At 41.6% G+C, this 22,921-nt stretch overlaps 1 protein-coding gene across 9 annotated transcripts in view; it reads left to right on the forward strand.

Annotated features, from left to right (window-relative positions):
* rgs20 (regulator of G protein signaling 20) overlaps window positions 1-22,921 on the forward strand; it is a 278,451-nt gene that overhangs the window by 228,785 nt on the left and 26,745 nt on the right. For all 9 annotated transcript variants that reach the window (XM_072570533.1, XM_072570534.1, XM_072570535.1 and 6 more), the window contains one exon: window positions 21,128-21,362. In XM_072570533.1, coding sequence (XP_072426634.1) covers window positions 21,128-21,362 — 235 coding nt within the window. The remainder of the gene's footprint in view (window positions 1-21,127; window positions 21,363-22,921) is intronic.

A 22,921-nucleotide genomic window follows, 5' to 3' on the forward strand; every position in this document is an offset into this window, starting at 1 on the left:
GTGGCATCCAGCAAACCTCTGCCAGAAACAGGTCAGCACCCAGGGACCTCTGCTTTCTCTTTACCTCTGAGGAGGAAGCCACTGAACACTTAGAAGATATCCCAGCAAGGCTTTCACCTGGACCCTCCACCACTCAGAAACTTTCTCACCTTAGTGAGTTATGTAGCTAGATTAGACTCAGGAGCACACATTCACATGTCTCTGCAGCTGGGCAATGAAGAAACACTCTAGATCTCTGGCACTCAGAGAACTGCTGAGCCCTAAGTAAATGACAATCCCACTGTCTCAATCATGAATGACTTACAAAAGTGCATAGACTCAGGAACAGTAACAGGTTCGATGGAGGCACTGTGTCGACTGGATTAAAGAATGAAGCAGTCCATCAACTTTGTGGCTGTTGCATGCATGCATCTGACTGACTCCATGGACAGGTTGGCAACCACCATGGAGACCCAGGTCCAGTACCTACTGGATATGCACACAGAGAACACTCCATTGCTTTAGTCATAAATGCTCGCCATAAGTGGCAAGGCAAAAGAGGGAAACAAAGGAAATTGATATATCTGCAGGTGTCTGTTTCTTGAACAGATACAGAGTGATGCTAGCAGGTAGGAGGAACAACACAAAGAACGCCCGCACAGACTTCTTCTCGGACACTGCAGAGGTGCCTGGTTTCTCCGCTGCCCCTCTAACCATAAATCTTTCAAAAGCTGTAACTGAAGGGGCTGAGCCTGCAGCAGGGCAGGACACTTTCATAAGCCTTGACCCTGTAGGCCCAAATCTCCCTGGAGATGACAAAATCTTTCAGATGAAAAAGGCCTATTGGAGAACAGGTTCCTTCCACTCTAGCTGCAGAATCAGGATTGCACTTTGACGTAGTAGGAGGGAGAAGAAGAAAATAAAACTTACTGAGGGCACATCATGACACGGGTGATACATTATTAAAAATAACTATTTTTGTTTAAACTCTTAAAATGTGTGGTCTAATGTAATTTTTCCGGGTGGACCTTGTTAAGTTGCACCAATGTGAGAAGCAGACCCATTAGATATCCCAAAGATGAAAGAAGTTGTAATCACAGGCAATGCTCATCTCTCAGAAGAAACTAACTCTTTCACTGCAGATACCCTTAGATGTCAGGGATCCTTGAACTGGGATGTTCAGGATAATAGCCAAAATGTTAATCTAGACAGTATTGAAGCTAAAGCAATGTGGAGGAACTTTATTTCTAAATTTGGAATTTCAAGATGTGAGTTACTTCGTGCCAAGTTCGTAGCCTCTGACCTGTTCTTGTAGCCACTGTTTATATGACTGTTCCAGTTCAGGTTCTGATCAGTGGTAGTACCTATGTTCTTGATTGTTGGGATTCAGAGATGATAATACCAATGAATATCATGGGGCAATGTTGGACATTGCCTAGTACTTACGTGATGTAACTGTTACTTGCCACTTGTCAGTCCAAGTCTCAATATTGTCCATGTCTAGCTGCATTTAGATATGGGCTGTTTCAGTATCTAAGAAATCTTGACTGGTGCTGAAAATTGTACTGCCATTGGTGAACATCCCCACTTCTGACTTTATGTTGGAGTGAAGATCATTGATGAATCAGCTAAAGATGGTTGGACCTAAGACCCTTCTGCAGAGATGTCCTAGACCTGAGATGACTAACCTCCAACCACAACATCAACTTCCTTTGTGCAAATAATGATTCCAACCATTGAAGAGTTTTTCCCTATCCCCACTGACTCTAGTTTTGCCACCATTTCGCCTTGATATCACATTCAATCAAATGTCGTTTTAATGTCAAGGACAGTAGCTCTCACCTTACCTCTGGAATTCAGCTCTTCTGTCCATTTTTGGACCAAGGTTGTAATGAAGTCAGGAATTGAATGGCCCTGGCAGAACCCAAACTGGGCACCAGTGAGCAAGTGTTGCTTTATAGCACTGTTGACGACACCTTACATCACCTTACTGATGATCGAGAGTAGAATGATGGGGCAGTAATTGGCTGGGTTGGATTTGTACTGCTTTTTCTTCACAAGATATACCCAATTTTTCACATTTTCATAGTTGCTAGTATTGTAACTGTACTAGAAGAGTTTGGCTAGGGGCATGGAGGTTCTGGAGCACAAGTCTTCAGTACCATTGCTGGAATGTTGTCAGGATCCATAACCTTTGCAATATCTATGCCTCCAACTCTATCTTGATATAACGTGAAGTGAATCAAATTAACTGAAGACTGATAGCTGTGAAGATGTGGACATCTGGAGGAGGCTGAGATGGATCATCCACTTGGTACGTTTGGCTATAGATTGATGTGAATGCTCATCCTTACCTTTTATACTGATCTGTTGGGTTTCCCCATTATTGAGGATAGGGATGTTTCTGAAACATCCTCCTGCAGTGAATTGTTTAATTGCCCACCACAATTCATGATTCGGTACAGCAAGAATGCAGAACTTAAATCTGATCTGTTTGTCGTGGAATCATTTAGTTCTGTCTGTCACTTGCTACTTATACTGTTTTGCTCACAAGTAGTCCTGTTTGGTAGTTTCACCAGGTTGACGTTATTTCTAGGTATGCCTGGTTCTGCTTCTGGCATGTCCTTCTCCACTCTTCATTGAACTAGGGTTCATCCCCTAGCTTAATGATAATGGTAGAGAAGGGGAGTATCCCAGGCCATGTAACAATTCCTCTGCTGTTCTTGGCCCACAGCACCTTATGGATGTCCAATCTTGAGTTGCTAAATCTGTTTGAAATATATCCTGTTTAGCACATTCATAGTGCTATTCAACATGCCAATGTAAGGTATTCTCAATGTGAAGACTTTGTATCCACAAGGATTGTACCTGATGAGGGAGCGGCACTCTGAAAGCTAGTCCTTCCAAATAAACCTGTTGGACTATAACCTAGTATTGTGTGATTTTTAACTTTGTCCACCCCAGTCCAACGCCAGCACCCCAAGTCACGGCAATACAAAGAGAGATATTTACAAATTAAATAAGTGGGCAAAAAGTTGTCAAATTGAGTATAGCATAAGAAAATCTGAAAGTTGTTTCTTCTGGATGGATAGAGTATTATTTAAATGGAGAAAAACAGCAGAAAGCTAAAATACAAAGGGACTTGAGGGTACTTGTACATGAAGCACAGAAAGAAAGCACACAGGTGCAACATGTAATCAGGAAGGTTAATGGAATGTTGGTCCTTATTTCAAAGGAGTTGGCATTTAAGAGTAGGGAAGTCTTACTGCAAATGTACATGGTGCTGGTGAGATCATATCTGGAGGACTGTGAGCAGTTTTGATCCCCTTATTTAAGAAAGATTAAACAGGTTGCGATTCTGCTCATTGGAATTTAGAAGAATGAGAGAGGATCTCTTCAAACATACTGCATTCTTAAGGAATTTAGAAAGGTAAATGTTGACAAGATGGTTCTCTTCATGAGTGAGTTTATGACTAGAGAGCATAGTCTCAGAATATCGGGGTGCCTTTCTTCTCTCAGAGGATTGAGAGACTTTGGAATTTGTTGACACAGATAGTTGTGGGGACAGAGTCCCTGTGTATATATATATATATATATATATATATAATGAGATAGATGGATTTTTGATCAGTTGGGGAATCAAGGATTATTGGGAAAGGACAAGAAAGTGGACATGAGGAGTGTCGAATCAGCCATGATTCTGTTGAATTGCAGAGCAGAGTCAAGGGACTGAATGGCCTACTCCTGTTCCTGTTTCTTTTGGTTAAATGGAGACGTAATATCCAGAGTAATCTTTAAGGACTCCTAGGAGAACCATTCCACCAACTATGTATCACTGTGCTGCCACCTCTGCTGTGTCTATCCTGTGGTAAAACAGTACATGCCCAGGGATGGTGATGGTGTTGCATGGAACATTGTGTGTAAGCTATGTTTCTATGGGTATAACTACATCAGGCTGTAGATTGACTTGTTTGTGAGACAGTTCTCCCAATTATGGCACTAACCCCCAGATATTAGTCAAGAGGGCTTGGCAGGATGGACAGATCTTTGTCATTTCCAGACCCTTAGTCAACGCTCGGTAGTTCATCTGCTGTCATTCTTTTTTTCCTTTCTAGTGTTTAATACCACTGCATAGTCTTTTTAGGGTATTTGAGATGCTTGCAATATTGAGGGAATTGAACACTGCCAGTAAGCCAAATGATCACTCCAATGACCCAACCTTCCACATGTATCGCTCAAAGTAAAGGTAGCCTGCAAAACACAGATTGCATTCTATCATGCTTACAGCTCACTGTGTACGTTTGACGGCTACGAAGTATTAGGCGAAAGTGAGATCAGAGTCAAGATTAGAGTGGTGCTGGAAAAGCACAGCAGGTCAGGCAGGATCCAAGGAGCAGGAAAATCGATGTTTTGGGCAAGAGCCCTTCATCAGGAATGTGGCTGGGAGCCTCCGGGCTAGAGAGATAAATGGGTCGGGTGTGGAGCTGGGGAGAAGGTAGCTAGGAGTGCAATAGGTGGATAGAGGTGGTGATAAAGGTGATAGGTCGGAGAGGAGGGTGGAGCGGATAGGTGGGAAGGAAGATTGACAGGTGGGAAAGGCCATGAGGATGGTGCTGAGATGGCAGGTTGGAACTGCAGTAAGGTGGGAGGAGGGGAAATGAGGAAACTGGTGAAGTCCACATTGATGCCCTGGGATTGAAGTGTTCCAAGGCAGAAGATAAGGCGTTCTTCCTCGGGTGGTGAGGGAGTGGCAATGAAGGAAGCCCAGAACCTGCATTGTCTCAGCAGAGTGGGAGGGGGAGTTGAAACGTTCGGCCACTGGGTGGTAGGGTTGGTTGGTGCAGGAGTCCCAAGGGTTTTCCCTAAAGCACTCTGCGAGAAGGCGTCCACTCTCCTTCAACCATGTGGGAGGGGGAACTACAGTCTTTAAAGAAGGAGGACATCTGGTGTGTTCTGTGGTGGAACTAGTCCTCCTGAGAGCAGATAAGGTGGAGGCGGAGGAATTGGGAATATAGGATAGCATTTTTGCAGAAGGTAGGGTGAGAAGAGGTGTAATCCAGGTAGCTGTTGTAGTCGATTCTCCTGTTCCTTGGATGGTGCCTGACCTGCTGCACTTTTCTAGCAACACATTTTCAGCTGTTGTAGTCGGTGAGTTTGTAAAAAATATCAGTGTTGAGTCGGTCATCATTGATGGAGATGGAGAGGTCCAGGAAGTGGAGGGAGGTGCCAGAGATGGTCCAGGTGAATTTAAGGTTAGGGGTGGAATGTGTTGGTGAAGTTGATGAACTGCTCAACCTCCTCGCGGAAGCAAGAGGTGGCGCCGATGTAGCCATCAATGCAGCGGAGGGAGAGGGGGGAGTGGTGTCAGTGTAACTACGGAAGATGGACTGTTCTACAACAAATGAAGTATTGTCTTCCAGTCTTAGCCATGGAATGTATTTTTGAAATGCAAAGCTCAGGTGACATATTTAAGTGTGCTTCTCTGGTTACATTTGCTTTGATGACATGGTAAGGCGGCATTGTGATGGTCATGATTCCTTGAGGCCATTATTCTTAATACACATTATTGGATAATAAAAGCTGAAAATGTGTTGCTGGAAAAGCGCAGCAGGTCAGGCAGCATCCAAGGAACAGGACAATCGACGTTTCGGCATCAGCCCTTCTTCAGGAATGGCTGATGCCTGAAACGTCGATTCTCCTGCTCCTTGGATGCTGCCTGACCTGCTGCCCTTTTCCAGCAACACATTTTCAGCTCTGATCTCCAGCATCTGCAGTCCTCACTTTCTCCTATTGGATAATAAAAGACCTGCTCATGAAGTGAAGCCAGAGAGTTGGCAATACTGAATACTGAGGCAAGGCCTCAAATTCCACACCACACCTGAAGAAAACATCAGTAACTCTCTTCACCCACTTTGCTTTTGGTATCAGCCATTTTATGTAGTTATTGCATATTTGACTTCTGATATATGGTAAGGTTTCAACTAGATGTTCTTGTGAATGAATCACAAGATCACTGCCCCCCCCCCCCCACCCCATCATGTTCCCTTTTGTGTTCTTGACCCTGTGGCCCTGACGTTCTTTCTGCCTCGTCCCCTTTCTCTTGAATAATGGAATCCGTACAATGTGGAAACAGGCCATTTGGCCCAACAAGTCCATACTGACTATCCAAAGAGCATCCCACCCAGATTCATCTCCCCCACCCCACCCCCATCCCTGTCACCCTGCATTTCCAATAGCTAATCCACCCAACCTACACATCCACAGACAGTAAGGGGCAATTTAGCGTGGCCAATCCACCTTAACTGCGCATCTTTGAATTGTGGAAGAATGTGCAAACTCCATACAGACAGTTGCCCGAGGCTAGAATTGAACCCGGGTCTGTGGTGCTGAGGGGCAGCAGTGCTACCCACTGAACTGCTGTGCCATCCCTTTATAGAACCTCTTTATATAATTATTAATGGCTCTACTTTACCCCCAAAGCCCATGCTTTGCAAGTTCCTATGCCCTAGCTGGCACTACACCCTACCCATGTGGAGGCCAAAGTGAATGTCATCTGTGTGAATGCATCCCAATAACCCCGACAGCTTCCAGACCCCTCCTACAATGAGATTTCACCTTTCTATCTAGAATTGCATCCTTTCATTGTAATCATTTCCTCATGACTCAATGTAATGAACCCAGGTTTAAAGGACCTGTTTTCCACAAAATTCTGTGAGTCTTCACATTACCCTGACTAAGGTAACTGTAAATGCCTAACTGGTGACAATTGATCTGGAGGACTATCCATGATCAATCCCTTGGATTGCAAAAACACAAAACTCTAGACTCTGGTAGAGTTAAATATCCGCTGGATCCTGGCCAACCATCCAGACTGGAAATGGAGGAGTCTCTTGATTGACTGTACTCCCCCTTTCACCCTCTAAAAACTTCTTCCATTAGACTTTCAGATCCATTTGTTTGAAGCACATGCAGTATGTTTATCATGTGAGGTGCTGTCACATGCAGCATTGATGTTATACAGTGACATGTTCAAGAATAAACATGATGTACTGACGATGGTAATTGCCTCTGCCAATGTGAATAGATGAGACTTGCGATCTTTGCCATAGCCAATGGACTTAGCTATTTCTTAATATCACATGGTCTGAACATAATTTGCTGAAAATTAACTTCTATGATATTGGGTATGCCAAGACAGCCCATGAAATACCAACCTCGTCCTTCTATTTAACAATGGTTTTGAGTTCATCTGTACTTTCTATTTGTTTGCTGCAGTCAGCCATCATTAGGATGGGAAATTTTATGGAGAATTTTCCTCCAGTTGGTTGTTTAATTTTCCACCACCATTAATTACTGGACATGGTAGGACTGCAGAACTTTTATCTGATCCATTGGTTCTAGAGTATTATTGTTCAGTCTATATCCTGTGGCTTCTAGGCATAGCATACATAATCCTTACTGAGTTGGCACTGCATTTTTAGATTTGCCACATGCTGCCTATATCATTCTCTTGTAAACTCCTTCTTGAACCTTGGTTGAGCCCCTGGCTTGATGATAATGATGTAGGGATTTGCCAGGTCATGAGGTTAAGATGTTGGTTGAATATAATTCTTTTGTTGTTATGGTTCACAATGTCTCATCGATGTACAGTTTTGAACTGGTAGACCTGCTCCAAAGCTATCAACGTGAGCGAGTTGGTAATGTTGATTGAGGTGTTCTCAATCTGTACAAGACATCATCTGTACAAGGACCGTGTGATAGTTACTCCTTCTGATAGTGTCAGGGACAAATGCATCTGACAGAAGGACTAAATGGACAAATTCTATGTTTTGCCCTTGTGTTGATATTCTCACAATGTGCTGCAAGCCCAATGTGACAGGTGCGTTCTTCAGAACTTTGGTCACCCTGTTATTGAAAACCGTAGTTAAACTGGTAAGAGGGCAAAGATGATTTACAAGGATGTTACCAGGACTAATAGGCTTGAGTTATAGGGAGAGGTTGGCCAGGACAGGACTTTATTCCTTGGAATGTGGGAGAATGATATGTGACCTTATTGAAGTGCATAAAATCATGAGGGGCATAGATAGGATGAATGCATGTAGTCTCTTTTTCCCAGGGATGGTGAATTGAAAACTAGAGGGCATAGGTTTAAGGTGAGAAGGGAAAGATTTAAGAAAGACCTGAGGGCAATGTCTTCATGCAGAGAATGGTGCATATAAAGAGTGGACTGCCAGAGAAAGTGGTTCAGGCCAGTACAATAGCAGCATTTTAAAAACATTTGGATAGGCACATGGATGGGAAGGGTTTAGAGAGATATGGACCAAATGCGGGCAATTGGAACCAGCTGAGTGGGCAGCATGGACCAGTTTGGGTGGAAGAGCCTGTTTCCATCCTGTATTTCTCTATGACTGTATAACTCAGTCTTGATATTTTCACATGCAGGGAGAGTTTAGAGGATCTTTAGGGTGAGGTGAAATTAGGTCTTTTCACTTAAAATAGGTTAATGTGGAGTTGAAACATTTGCCTAAATCATCTGAACCAGATCGCCTAGTTATTTATAATAATTTCACTGTTATTTACTCAAAATTGTTCATGAAATGCTTATATCATCCATTTGTCCTCCCATGTCCAGTCATTTACACTGGTCCATGTTAAATTTCCAAACACTTCTATATTTTATCTTAACTAAATTTTACTGCCTGTTCTACTTCCATAAATTCAATCTTATTTCTACTCTGATGTCTGTCAATTTTTATCAGCTTGCATTGAGCTTCTGAAACCAGTTTGTTAGATTAGATTAGATTAGATTAGATTCCCTACAGTGTGGAAACAGGCCCTTCAGCCCAACCAGTCCACACCGACCCTCCTAAGAGTAACCCACCCAGAGCCATTTCCCTCTGATTAATGCCCCTAACACTATGGGCAATTTAGCATGGCCAATCCACCTAACCTGCACATCTAACTCAAGTTTAAAATAGATGAGAGTGAAATAACATCACACTCACCATATCTCCCAAACCCAGTATCACTTTCCAAATTCATACGATGCCATTAGTTTTATATGCTTCAGAATCGAGAAAGGTGGCACTGGAAAAGTCCAGTAGGTCAAGCAGCATCCGATGAGCAGGATGTTTCGCTCATAAACCCTTCATCAGGAATGTGGAGCGGGAAGGAGGATGAGAGATATATTGGGGTAGGTGGGATGGGTATAGGTGGATGCAGATGGGATGTAATTGTGCTATGTCGGGGGAGGGTGGAGCAGATAGATGGGAAGGAAGATGGACAGATCAAGAGAGCAGTGCCAAGTTGGAGGGTTGGATCTGGAATGAGGTAGTGGGAGGAGAGATTTGGAAATTGGTGAAGTCGATATGTGGTTGAAAGGTCTTGAGGCGGAAGATGAGGCATTCTTCCTCCAGTTGGCGGATGTCTTTGATTTGGTGGTGGAGGTGTCCCAGAACTTGTATGTCCTTGGGGGAGTGGGAGGGGGAGTTGAAGTGGTCAGCCACAGGGCGGTGGAGTTGTTCGGTGCATGTGTCCAAGAGATGTTACCTGAAACTCTCAGCATGCTGGCATCCTGTCTCCCTGACCACATCGAGATCAACAGATACAGTCGATGGGTTGATGTGCAGGAAAATCTCTGCTGGATGTGAAAAGATCCTTTGGGGCCTTGGATGGAGATGACAGGGGAGGTGTGGTCACATGTTTTACACCACATGTGGTGAGAAGAGAAGGTGCCGGGTGTGGAGGGTGAGTTGATGGGGGGGCACATGGATCTAACAAAGGAGTTGCAGAGGGAATGATCTCGGCAGAATGCAGGTATGGGGTGGAGAGTGAAATATATATTTCGTGTTGGAGTCTGACTGAAGGTGGCGATTATGGCAGAGGATAATGTGCTGCATCTGGAGATTCGTGGGGTGAAGGGTGAGGACTTGGGGGGGTCTATCCTTGTTGCGTTTGGAAGGGTGGGGTTCAAGGGCAGAACTGCGGGGAAATGGAGGAGATGCACTGGAGGGCATTGTTGATCACATGAGAGAAAAATTGCAGTCCCTAAAATAGGAATATATCTGGGATATCCTGGAGTGGAATTGCTCCTCCTCCGAGCAGATATGGTGAAGGCAGAAGAATTGGTAGTAAGGGATCATGTTTTTACAGGAGGAGGGATGGGAGCAGGTGTAATGAAGGTAGCTGTAGATATCAGCAGGTTTTAAATAGATGACCGTGTTGAGTCAGTCGCCAGAGATGGAGACGGAGAGGTCCAGGAAGGGGAGGAAGATGTTTGAGATGGTCCATGTGAACTTGAGGTCTGAGTGGAAGGTGTTGGTGAAGTTGATGAAGCGTTCAGCTTCCTCGTGGGAGCATGAGGCAGCACCAATACAGTCATCGATGAAGCGGAGGAAAAGATGGAGGATGGTGCCAGTATAATTACAGAAGATTGACTGTTTCATGTACCATACGAAGAGGCAGGCATAGCTGGGGCTCATGCAGGTGGCCATGGTTATCCCGCTGTGTTGGGAGTGGAGGATTCAAAGGAGGAGTTTTTGAGGGTGAGACCAATTCCACTAATCAAATGAGTGTGTCAGTGAAAGGGGACTGGTTAGGTCAGTGAATTTCAGACGTGGGGCTAGATTTTACCTCATCGCTTTAAGCAATTTGTGTAGTACCTTTGATCAAAGGCTTTCTGTACATCTGGATGGGGTGTGTTATATTTCTCGAGCATGTTGCTGTATCAAACTTCTAGAACTCTTAACAGTACAATGAATATGAGTACACCACCTGGACTGCAGCACTTCAAGAAAACAATGCCACCACTTTCTGAAGGACAACTAGGGATGGGCAATAGATAGTTGGTTAGCCAATAATGCCCATGAACAAGTTTTTTTTAAAAATGCCAAGCCATCAAAAGAAAACAAAATCAAGGAGGTTAAATATGTAACTTATCTTTTGAACTTATCTTGATTGCTATATACCAGGTTATCACACACGGGAAATATTTAAATTTACGTTTGTAATCCATCCTGTTATTTTACTGAATGCTGATTTGATTTAATTTAACTTAGTTTGGTTTATTATTGTCACATATACGAAGGTACAGTGAAAAGTATTGGATAGTGTGCTAACCAGACAAATCATGCTTTCTATAAATACATCAGGTTATTAGAACAGAACAACAAATATAGTGTTTCAGCTACAGAGATATGAACCTACGAGATTATTTGATTTTTGAATCTCTTTTTTGAAAATAATTCTTACTTTATGCTGTTTCCACTGGTACAAGACATTCACTTAAGCAATCATTACAATTTTCTGTTTCTGTGCTCAAAAAATAGTATTTTCCAATCATACTCTTTAATGCAGACTGACAAGGACAGAAATGAAAATCTCAGATGACAAATACCATCATTTTTTTCTCTCACAGTAGTCGAGGATAAATATTCAAAACTTATTTGTTTAAATCCTGTTAACCTATCTTGGACCTTGATTGCATTGACATACAGAAGATTAATTCTCTTTGCTCCAACAGTAATTATGGAGGAGATGTTGTTCTATGTTCCCTGTTGAATATTTGGAAAAAGTAAGCTCTTAAAGAATTATACATTAATTTTAATTTCAAGAGACACTCAAACCAAAAATTCCCCCTCTAGTTCTCAAAGCACTGAGGCTAAAGATTCAATTGGTTGATGTGGTGTCTCCTAAAATTTGTAGCTATACATTACTCTAGTTAGAGCAATGGACGATCATGTTCAGTTTTGTAACTGCAAATTAGGAACGATGTGTTAATTTTGGATGAGTGCAGTATAGACTTATCGGAATCATTACTGAAAAAGAAACAAAAATAACTAAAGAACTGCAGATGATGGAAATCAGAAACAAATCGTAAATTTCTGAAAAATCTCAGTACATCATGCAGCATCTATGGAAAGAAAGCAAAAATAACATTTCCAGTCCAGTGACCCTCCTTCAGAATTCAATCGTAACTTGACGTCTTCAGTTTTCTGCCCAAAGGCAGATCCTTGGCACTTATTTGCCAAACCACAGAAAAATGCCATGATCATTTGCTATAACTAGGGAAAAGTGGCAAGCCCTATCCCAGACCGAATGGGGATTGACCCTGTAGGTGTTAACAAGTATACTACATATCGCTCTGCTATAATGCAACAGTTGTGTTCCTCTGCAACCTTGCATTATAGAAAATCACACTATGGAAACCTGTGATAGTAAATCACTATGCCTGTTCAGTAGAAAGTTCTCGTTATCCAAACAGTGTCCCCAATTCGTCAATCACATTATAGCCAATTTGTTTAAACGAAATGCACATTATACCAAAACGCTCTGTAATTAGGAGATGGTTATTTTGCTCTGCAAGCCTGCTCTGCCATTCAGCCAGACCATGGCTGATCTGTTTATGTACCAAATTCAACTTTCCTATCGACCTCCCAATAACATTTGATTTGCTTCCCTAACAAGAGTATATCTAACTCTGCCTTAAAAATGTTCAATATCCCCGCCTCCCTTACCTTCTGAAGCAGAGTGCCAAAGTCTCACAATCCTCTATGAGAAAAAGATGCCCCCACATCTGACCTAAAAGGTCAACCCCTTATTTCGAAACCGTTCCCTAGTTCTGGATCCACCAAGAAAGTAAACATCCTTTCCACATCCATCTTGTCAAGAGCATTCAGGATCGTATAAACCTCAAATAAGTCATCCCTCACTCTGCTATACTGTTGTGAAAACAAGCTCATTCTGTCCAATTATCCTCTATAAGACAATCTGATCATTTCATCGATCAACATAGGAAATGTCCTCTGAACTGCCTTCAATGCATTTACATCATTCATTAGATAAGGAGACCAAAACTGCATACAATATTTGAGATGTAGTCCCACAAATGCAAAAAGAACTGAAGCATAACCTTTATGTTTAATTGTTCTCATAATAAAGGATAATGTTCCATTGGTTTTCTTAATCACTTGTTATATTTGCATACTAACACTTTGAGACCCATGCACTGGCACACCTAGATTCCTCTGGATCTTAAAATTCTGCAGTCATTCACTGTTTAAATACTTTCCTGCATTTTTGTTTCTCCTACCAAAATGAACAACTTTACATATTCTCACATTATACTTTAACATCCAGATTTTTGCCTACCCACTGAACCAACTTACATTTTCAGTCTTGTTATGTTATCTTTACAACATATTTTTCTACTTAACTTTGTGTCCAATGTGGTATTGTGTTGTTCGGCTGAAAATATCTAACGGGTTCTTTAAAGTCTGATCAAATGTAATATAAGAAGATACATGCACTTCAATATGAAGCAATTCTATTCGCTTAAATTATATAACATACATAATATATATATGAATGAGTGAGTTTCACACTGCTTTCTATGTGTCAGGGACTTTGGTGATGTTGGCACTTGGAGCTCTATATCAGATTCTATGGCAGCAATCTTGCAAACTCCAGTATGATGGTGAAAAGTCCAATGAATGGGGCAATGTCCCTAATATTAGAACTATTCTGAATCTAAGGGTTCATGCTGAATTGGCATTCTGTAGTACTTTAAGTACTTTTCCTGATATTCCATTGTGTAGAAAACAAATTGACTCTAAGTCACCAAGTGACTCCATGTTAACTGCACAAAAATATGGTTTGCCCTGACAATCAAGGTGATGCAGTTACCTCCCAGCCAAAAGAGACTTTTTTTTACACCAGTGCCATTTTTCCATTTAAATTCTTCATTGTCCCTTAATTAACCCTTAATTATGAACCATTAATGGCCTGGTTTGAAGATATTAGCCCAACACTATAAGTTCGACCCGAACCTTTCTAGCCTCAGCAGAAGATCTCTGCTCTTGTATTCTCATCATCTAGATAAGAAGGCTATTATTGATTGGTCTTCCTAATTGCCAATGGAACCTAGGTTTTAACCTAAAAGAATCCAGTACTAGGATTTCAACTTCGTCAGCATGGACATGTTGGACTCTGTATGACTCCGTTATTCTAAGTTCCTTTTCGCTTCAGATTTCCAAAGCTTTTCTCCATTTAGTCTATGCCTCTACTCTTCCTACAAAGTGCATAATCTCACACCTTTCCACATTCTACTGCTTCTTTGCTTACTCCCCTAGACTATCCTTCTGCAGCCTTTCTTCTTCCTTAACACTACCTGTCCTTCCACCCATCTTTGTGTCATTTGCAAACGTAACAACAGGGTCCTCAGTTCCCTCCAGATCAAAAATGTATAACATGAATAGCTAAGGTCCCAACACGAACCCCTGCGGAACTCACTGGCTGCTATCCTGAAAAAGACCCTTTGTCCCCACTCTCTGTCTTCTGCCAGTCAGCCAATCCTCTATCGATGCCAGTACCTTGTCCCTAGCATCATGGTTTTTTTGTCTTATTTAACAGCCTCCTGTGCTGCACTATCAAGGCTTTCTGAAGATCTAAATAGTGCCATTCAAAGGCACTCCTTTGTCTTATTTGCTCATTACTTCCTCAAAGAATTCTTCCCATGATGAAACTATGCTAACTCAGCCCTATTTTACCATACACTTGCAAGTAATCCACAATCTCATTCTTAACAATAGATTCTAAAATCTAACCAACAACTGATGTCAGGCTAACCAGCCTATTTTTTTCCACCTTCTACTTCCCTTCCTTCTTAAACAGGAGTGTTACATTTAGCCATTTTCAGGCATGGAATCCTACCCAATCCTGTGACTCCTGAAAGATCACGACCATGCTGGAAGAAGACAGAGGGTAGTAGTTGATGGTAAAGGTTCACTTTGAGTGCAGTTACGAGCGGTGTTCCGCAAGGATCTGTTTTGGGACCATTGCTGTTTGTCATTTTTATAAATGACCTGGAGGAGGGGCTAGAAGGTTGGGTGAGCAAGTTTGCGGATGATACGAAAGTCGGTGGAGTTGTTGACAGTGAGAAAGGATGTGTCAGGTTACAGCGGGATATAGATAAGCTGCAGAGCTGGGCAGAAAGGTGGCAAATTGAGTTCAATGTAGCTAAGTGTGAGGTGATTCACTTTGGTAAGAGTAACAAGAAGATGGGGTACTGGGCTAATGGTCGGATACTTAGTAGTGTGGATGAGCAGAGGGATCTTGGTGTTCATGTACACAGATCTTTGAAAGTTGCCACCCAGGTAAATAGTGCAGTGAAGAAGGCATATGGTGTACTGGCTTTTATTGGTCAAGGAATTGAGTTCCGGAGTCCTGAGGTCATGTTGCAGTTGTATAAGACTCTGGTGCGGCCTTATCTGGAGTATTGTGTGCAGTTTTGCTCGCCATACTATAGGAAGGATGTGGAGGCACTGGAACGGGTGCAGAGGAGGTTTACCAGGATGTTGCCTGGTATGGTAGGAAGATCTTATGAGGAAAGGATGAGGCACTTGGGGCTGTTTTCATTGGAGAAAAGAAGGTTTGGGGTGACTTGATAGAGGTGTACAAGATGATTAGGGGTTTAGATAGGGTTGACCATGAGAACCTTTTTCCACGTATGGAGCCAGCTATTACGAGGGGGCATAGCTTTAAATTAAGGGGTGGTAGGTATAGGACAGATATTAGGGGTAGATTCTTTACTCAGTGAGTCGTGAGTTCATGGAAAGACCTGCCAGTAGCAGTGGTGGACTCTCCCTCTTTATGGGCATTTAAACGGGCATTGGATAGGCATATGGAGGATAGTGGGCTAGTGTAGGTTAGGTGGGCTTGGATCGGCGCAACATTGAGGGCCAAAGGGCCTGTACTGCGATGTATTCTTCTATGTTCAATGTTCTATGCCTCTACAGACTCTTCAGCTATCTTCTTTAGACTGCAATGTAGTCCATCAGGTCTGGGTGATTTATCCACCTTCAGACCTTTCAACTTTCCCAGCACTTTCTCCTTTGTGATGGCCACTGCACTCACCTCTGCCCCGATTCTCTTGAAATTCTGGTATGCTGCTGGCATATTCCACTCTTAAAACTGATGCAAAGTACCTATTCAGTTCCTCTGCCATTTCTTTGTTCCCCATTACTACTTCTCCAGCCTCATTTTCAAGCTGACCAATGTCCACCTTTGCGTCTCCCTAACATTTATATATCTAAAAACTCTTGCATTCTTCTTTATAGTCCCAGCTAGCTTAGCCTCATGTTTCATCTTCTCCACCTCTGCCCACCCACACCCCCCCTCCCCACCCTGTATTGCTTTTTTTAGTTATCCTCTGCTGATTTTTAAAAACTTCCCAATTCTCTGGCTTCTCATTAATGTTCACCACATTGTATGCTTTCTGTTTTGCTTTTATGCTGTCCATTGTCAGCCACGGTTGCCACATATGTCCCTTAGTATGTTTCCTCTTCCTTGGGAAGAATTTCTACTGTGCCACCTGAATTACCCCTCAGAAACTCCTGCCATTGCTGCTGTACTGTCTTCCCTGCTAGGCTTCCCTTCCAATCAACTCTGGCCAACTCCTCCATCGTGTCTTTATAGATGCTTTTACTCAATCGTAATACTATTCTATCTGATGCAAGCTCCTTCCTCACAAACTGCAAGCTGAATTCTATCATATTATGATTACTGTTCCCAGGGATCCCTTTACCTTAAGCTCCCTAATCAAGTCTGTCTCATTACGCATCAACGAATCCAGAATTTCCTGTTCCCTAATGGGCCAAACCACAAGCAGCTCCAATAAAAACTATTTCATAGATATTCCACAAATTTCTTCTCTTAAGAGTCACTATCAATCTGATTTTCCCTATCCACCTGCATATTGAAGTCCCTCATGATTATTGTATGAGTACCTTTCTTGTATACCTTTTCAATCTCCTGATTTATTTTCTTCCCCACATTCTGACTACTGTTAGGAGATCTGTACATAGCTCCCAACACGGTCTTTTTTCCTTTGCAGTTCCTCAACTACACACATAAATTCCACACCTTCTGATTCTGGCTGTTGATTTTTTTTAAGTTAGATTCCCTACAGTGTGGAAACAGGCACTTCGGCCCAACAAGTCCACACCAACCCTCCGAAGAGTAACCCACTCAGACCCATTTCCCCACTAATGCACCTAACACTATGGGCAATTTAGCATGGCCAATTCACCTGACCTGCACTGGGAGAAAGCCCACACAGACACACAGGGAGAATGTGCAAACTCCGCACAGGCAGCCGCCCGAGGCAGGAATTGAACCCAGGTCACTGGCGCTGTGAGGCAGCAATGCTAACCACTGAGCCATTGTGCTGCCCATTTAATTTCATTTTTTACTAACAAGGTAACCCCATCCCCTCTGCCCATCTGTCTGTCCTTTCGATAGGACATGTATTCTCAGATATTTAATTCCCAACCCTGATCCCCTCGCAGCCACATTTCTGTGATACCTACAACATCATACCCACCATTTTCAATCTGCACTACAAGCTAATTTATCTTGTTTTGTGTACTGTATACATTTAAGTACAACACCCTCAGTTCTCTGTTGATGACCCCATTTTTCATAGTTCCCGTATCTACTCTGCCTGAAGCTAGATTCCTGATTCTTTCCATACTGCCTGTCCTGTTACTTGTTCTGGAAGCTTTAATAAATTCTCCTGAGCCCTACTCCCCTTTAACTTTTTATGTAATTTACCATGTAATTGAACCCACTACCCCAATGTTTAATCTAAAGCCCTATCCATGACCCTAGTTATGTAATTCATCAGGTCTCTGTCCCACCATGATTAGGGTGGAGGCCATTGGAACAGCTCCTGTCCTTGCTAATGTCCATGTATTCAAACCCATTCCTCCCAAACCAATTATTGACCCATGCATTTACCTATTTAATCTTTAATCTTAACCCTGTGCCAATTTGCTTGTGGCTCAAGTAATAATCCAGAAATTAATACGTTTTTAGTTCTGCTGTTTAATTTATCCCCTAGCTGCTCATATTCCCTCAGCGGAACCTCTTTCTTCTATATAGTTGGTAGCTACGTGGAACAAATGCCATCCAGATTACTAGTGTCTGTTGTAGACTTCACCATATAAAAACTAATCTCATTCATTTCGTATTTACCAAGTTCACGTTTCATCAACTATATAATACCTTATAAGAACAACATTTCACTGAGTGCGCGATTAGTTATAACAATAAGCATTAAAGTTAATTTCTGCTTCCACTGCTCAAAGTGCCTGTAATCATTTGGAGCTGTCAATCAAACTATGAACTATCAGACAACTCTTTTAATAATGAACAGCACTGAAATTTGGGACTTTTTCACTGGAGCATAGGAGATTGAGGGGTGATCTTACAGAAATTTATAAAATAATGAGAGATATAGATAGAGTTAATGGTAGCTGTCTTTTCCCTAGAATGAGGGATTTCATGACTAAAGGGCACATTCTTAACATGAGAGGAGAGAGATTTAAAATTCATGTGACAATTTTTTTTACATTGAGGGTGGTTCACATGTGGAGTGAACTTCCTGATAAAGTGGTGAATGTGGACACAATTACAATGTTGAAAAAACATTTGGATAGAAACATGAATAGGTAAGGTTTGCAGGGAAATGGGCCAGGAGCAGGCAGGTGGGATTAGTTTGGTTTGGGATTATGTTCAGCACAGACTGGCTGGACCAAAGGGTTTGTTTCCATGCTATGACTCCATGACTCTCTGTAACTGTAATGTAGTGATACAAACCCTCAGGCATATCTCAACAAAGTGAAACAGCAAGCAATAATTTTTTAACTTTCCTTTTTTTTTCAACGTTTTAAAGGGCAAGACAGCTTGATAACTCTACAGTTGCTTTTGACAGGTATACTTGGAATGTTTAACATTTGATTTTGGCAAGTCTGTTGTCAGTTGCATTGCAATACGTTAAGTTGAGATGATTAGTTGGAATATGGAATTTAAACAATAAAAGTGTCTTTCCTCATACATTTAATCATGTGTGGATTTGTATTGGCAAAAATCAGCCCTTCCCAAAATCTTTTCCATTCTTGAAAATTGCTATGACCTGAGTAAAAGTGGAGGGAGGTGTGGAAACTTGTGAGAGTGAGATTAGGGGAGGAGTTGAGAGACTGGATGAAAGAACGGGCACTAGACATGTAGCTGTGAAAGGTGGGGAGCTGTTAAGTCCACACAGCTTTTAAGTAAAAAGCACCTATGTTTGCACTGGGTTTTACAAGGCAATAGTCATGCCTCAAGGATTCGCCAGTTAGGCCCCAGCTATTATTTAAAAAAGGCAATAAGAATTTAAAGTAGCTGACAAGTAATCTTGCCTCAAAGCTCTCAACATGAAAGTTTCAGCTGGTAACTCCATAATGGGTCACAATTTAGGAAGTCCTGGAATAAATACAGTGGATGGCCAAGTAGTGAAGTAGAAAATATAAGATAATCAGAGGGTTAGATAGGATGGACAGTGAGCCTTTTCCTCAGATGCTGATGGCCAGCACGAGGGGACATAGCTTTAAGTTGAAGGGTGATTGGTATAGGCCAGATGTCAAAGGCGTTTTTATTTTACTCAGAGAATAGTAGGGGTGTGGAAAGCACCGCCTGCAACAGTAGTAAACTTGCCAACATTAAGGGCAGTTAAATAGTCATTGGATAAACATATGGATGAAAGTGGAATAGTGTCGGATAGATAGGCTTCAGATTGGTTTCACACGTCAGCGTAATATTGAGGACTGAAGGGTCTGTACTGCGGTGTAATGTTCTATGTAAAATGGCCTCACTACTGTTAATGCAAGCACCCCATCATCCTAAACATGCATGTAACTTTGAGTTTTCTGTTAGAATATGCAACAGTGTAGAATACAGCGGCCCTATTATGAGTTCTCGTCATTTGTGTTTGTTTCATTTCTATCAATTCTATCATTTGCATGCATCCAAAATTAGTATAGAGACAGCAGGATGGGTAATGGCTGCCATAGATTATTAGGTTTCCAAATGTTGGATTGTACTGCTGCAAGAAACAATTCCTCATATACTCTACAGATTCATCTTCCAGATTACTCTTCCCCCTCTAACTTGCCTAGACAATATGCTAATTAAAAGCAGCTGTGGCCTAATTGACCAATCCTTGAGGCATGATTATTGTCTTGTAAAACCCAGTGGTGCTTTTTATTTAAAAGCTGTATGGATTTAGCAGCTCCCTGCCTTTCACAGCAACATGTCTACTGCCCATTCTTTCACCCACTCTCTTAGCTCCTCCCCTAACCTCACTCTCACAAGTTTCCACACTTCCCTCCACGTTTTCTCACATCACTGCAATTTTCAAAAATGGAAAAGAATTTGGGAATTGCTGATTTTTGCCAATACCAATCCACACATGATTAAAAGTAGGAGGAAAGACACTTTTATTGTTTAAATTCTATATTCCAACTAATGCAACTGACCATAGACTTGCCAAAATCAAGTGTTAAACATTTCAAGTATACCTGTCAAAAGCAACTGTAGAGTTGTCAATTGTTGTGCCCTTCTTAGATTCATCCATTATTTCCCAATATATATTTTGTCCCATTGTGGGACAACTCTTCAGGGAGCTATAAATGACTACCACCCATGACGTCTTTCCCTTTCCATTCCTTGTTTGCACCCAAACAGATTCCACATCACAATTTATTGCATGTATATCACCACTAACCAATGCACTGAACACTCTTTTATTAACAAAGCTACCCCACCTCCTTTTCCTTTTTGCCAAACGTCCAAAAGAACAAATACCTTAAATATTGAGCTCCCAGTCTAGGTTACCCTATAACCATGCCTTCATAATAGATATGAAGTCCAATTTATATATTTCTAGTTGTGCCATCTATTCTAATATATCCTCAGTCCAAGGCCTGATTAGTGTACCCTGATATATATTACAAGGCCTTTCACAGGAGCATTATTACATAACATTGGACACTGAACCACATAAGAATACATTAAGACAGGTGTTGAAAATGTATTGTAAAGCATGAAAGTAAAGATGCACAGAAATTTAAAGAGGGAATTCCAGAGCTGGAAAAGGTTGGAGTGACAGACTAAAATCTACATTGTCCTTGACTTGACATTGTGTTAATGCAGTAAAATTAAATTTTGTTGGCATTGTTTATTGAAATCATTTACTTTGACTTTCATTCTCATTTGAAGTGTTTTTAAGGTAACCAATGTCTCCCTTAACTTGTGATTTTTGCTGATGCAGCTCAAAGCCAACACTTGAAGAAGTACAGTCCTGGGGTCAGTCTTTCGACAAGTTAATGAAGAGCCCTGCTGGCAGAAATGCATTCCGGGAATTTTTACGAACAGAATACAGTGAGGAGAATATGCTGTTCTGGCTAGCCTGTGAGGACCTAAAGAAGGAAGTCAACAAAAATCTTGTTGAGGAGAAAGCAAAATTAATATATGAGGATTATATATCCATCCTTTCACCTAAAGAGGTGAGTTTATTGTGCAATAAAAATTTTTGGGATTATTGAACAAAATATAGCAATAAAAGTACCCAGTCCTATTCAAAATGTCTAGTTCCATCATTAAACAATTTGTTGCCTTTATAATGCAATAAAACTTTTCTTTTTCCTCAAGAAAAGTAGGTAGCACAGTGGCACATTGGTTAGCACTGTTGTCTCACAGAGCCAGGGACTCTGGCTCTGTTCACTTCCAGCTTTTGGTGATTGTTTATGTGGAGTTTGCACATTCTTCCTGTGAATGCATGGATTTCCACCAGGTGATTTGGTTTCCAGTTCAAGGATATGCAGGTTAGATGGATTGACCATGCTAAATTGTCAGGGATATGTAGGTTAGGTGGATTAGCCATAGTAAGTAAGAAATGTGTGGAGGGGTGGGTCTGGGTGAGAAGCTCTTTGGAGTATCAGTGCAGACTTGGTGTTCAAATGACCTCTTTCTATACTGTAGGGATTCTATGAGAAATGCATTACAGCTGTAAAGGGACAGATGAGGTTTGGAGCATTGCAGCAATATAGGTCATCAGTAGAATTGCCTTTTAACTATAGAGCAAAATAATGTGGATGATCATACATTGAAAACACAATCCAACAGATGCTACTAAATTTCTGGCTGTAACAGCTGCTCCTTTTTTTGAGGTATTTTAGGTGTTGGAGGTGATTTCCTCAAATTCCAGGAGCAGCAATTACTGTTTTTTATGCTACTGCATTGTTATGGAACTTTGGAAAATAAAAAGTCAAAACAACAGCAGTTTTAAAAGGGAGAAGAGCAGACAAAGGAAGCACATGGTGAGGTCATTGCAAGGAGAGAGAGAGACAGAGAACCTGCACAGATACTGCATTTGCTGTTTGAATTCATATATCACTGGACATCGGAGTGCATCTGGGAAAACTAACAAACAGTGAAATTCACAACTGATCTTGGAGGAACTGTTGGGCGAAGTTCACGGCACAGAATTAGATAAGTTAGTCGTAGTTTTTAAGTGCGGCCCATAGAGAATCTGCAGCAGGGAGTAGAGTGGGTTCTTTCTGGATGATATGTGTTTTGGACATATGTCTCTTGATTAAACTTAAAATATAAACAATAACTATTAATTTAACCTGGGACAATGTTTGTAGAGGAATAAGACAGTGTTATTTTCTGGGTCTATAGATTGTGAAGGAGCAAAACTGACCTTTAATAGAGTGATATGTACTTCTTGCCAGATGTGGGAGTTTAAAGAGAGTTTAAGGATTACTGCGGATTATATCTGTGATAAATGCTGTAGGCTGCGAATCTTATCAGATCGAAGGGCTCGGTTAGAGAGACAGTTAGAAGCAATGAGAAATTTGCAATAGCAACGGTATGTGATAAATGTCAGTTATAAGAAGAGGGGAAAGTCTCAGATACAGTCACACAGATGGGTTAACTCCAGGAGGGGTAAGAGAGGTAGGCAGCTAATGCAGGAGTCTTTTGTGGATATACCCATTTCAAACAGGTATGCTATTTTGGAAAATGCAGGGGGGTGATGGATTCTCAGGGGAACATATCACGA

The sequence above is a fragment of the Chiloscyllium punctatum genome, chromosome 5 (assembly GCF_047496795.1).
Source record: "Chiloscyllium punctatum isolate Juve2018m chromosome 5, sChiPun1.3, whole genome shotgun sequence".
NCBI classification, from domain to species: domain Eukaryota; kingdom Metazoa; phylum Chordata; class Chondrichthyes; order Orectolobiformes; family Hemiscylliidae; genus Chiloscyllium; species Chiloscyllium punctatum.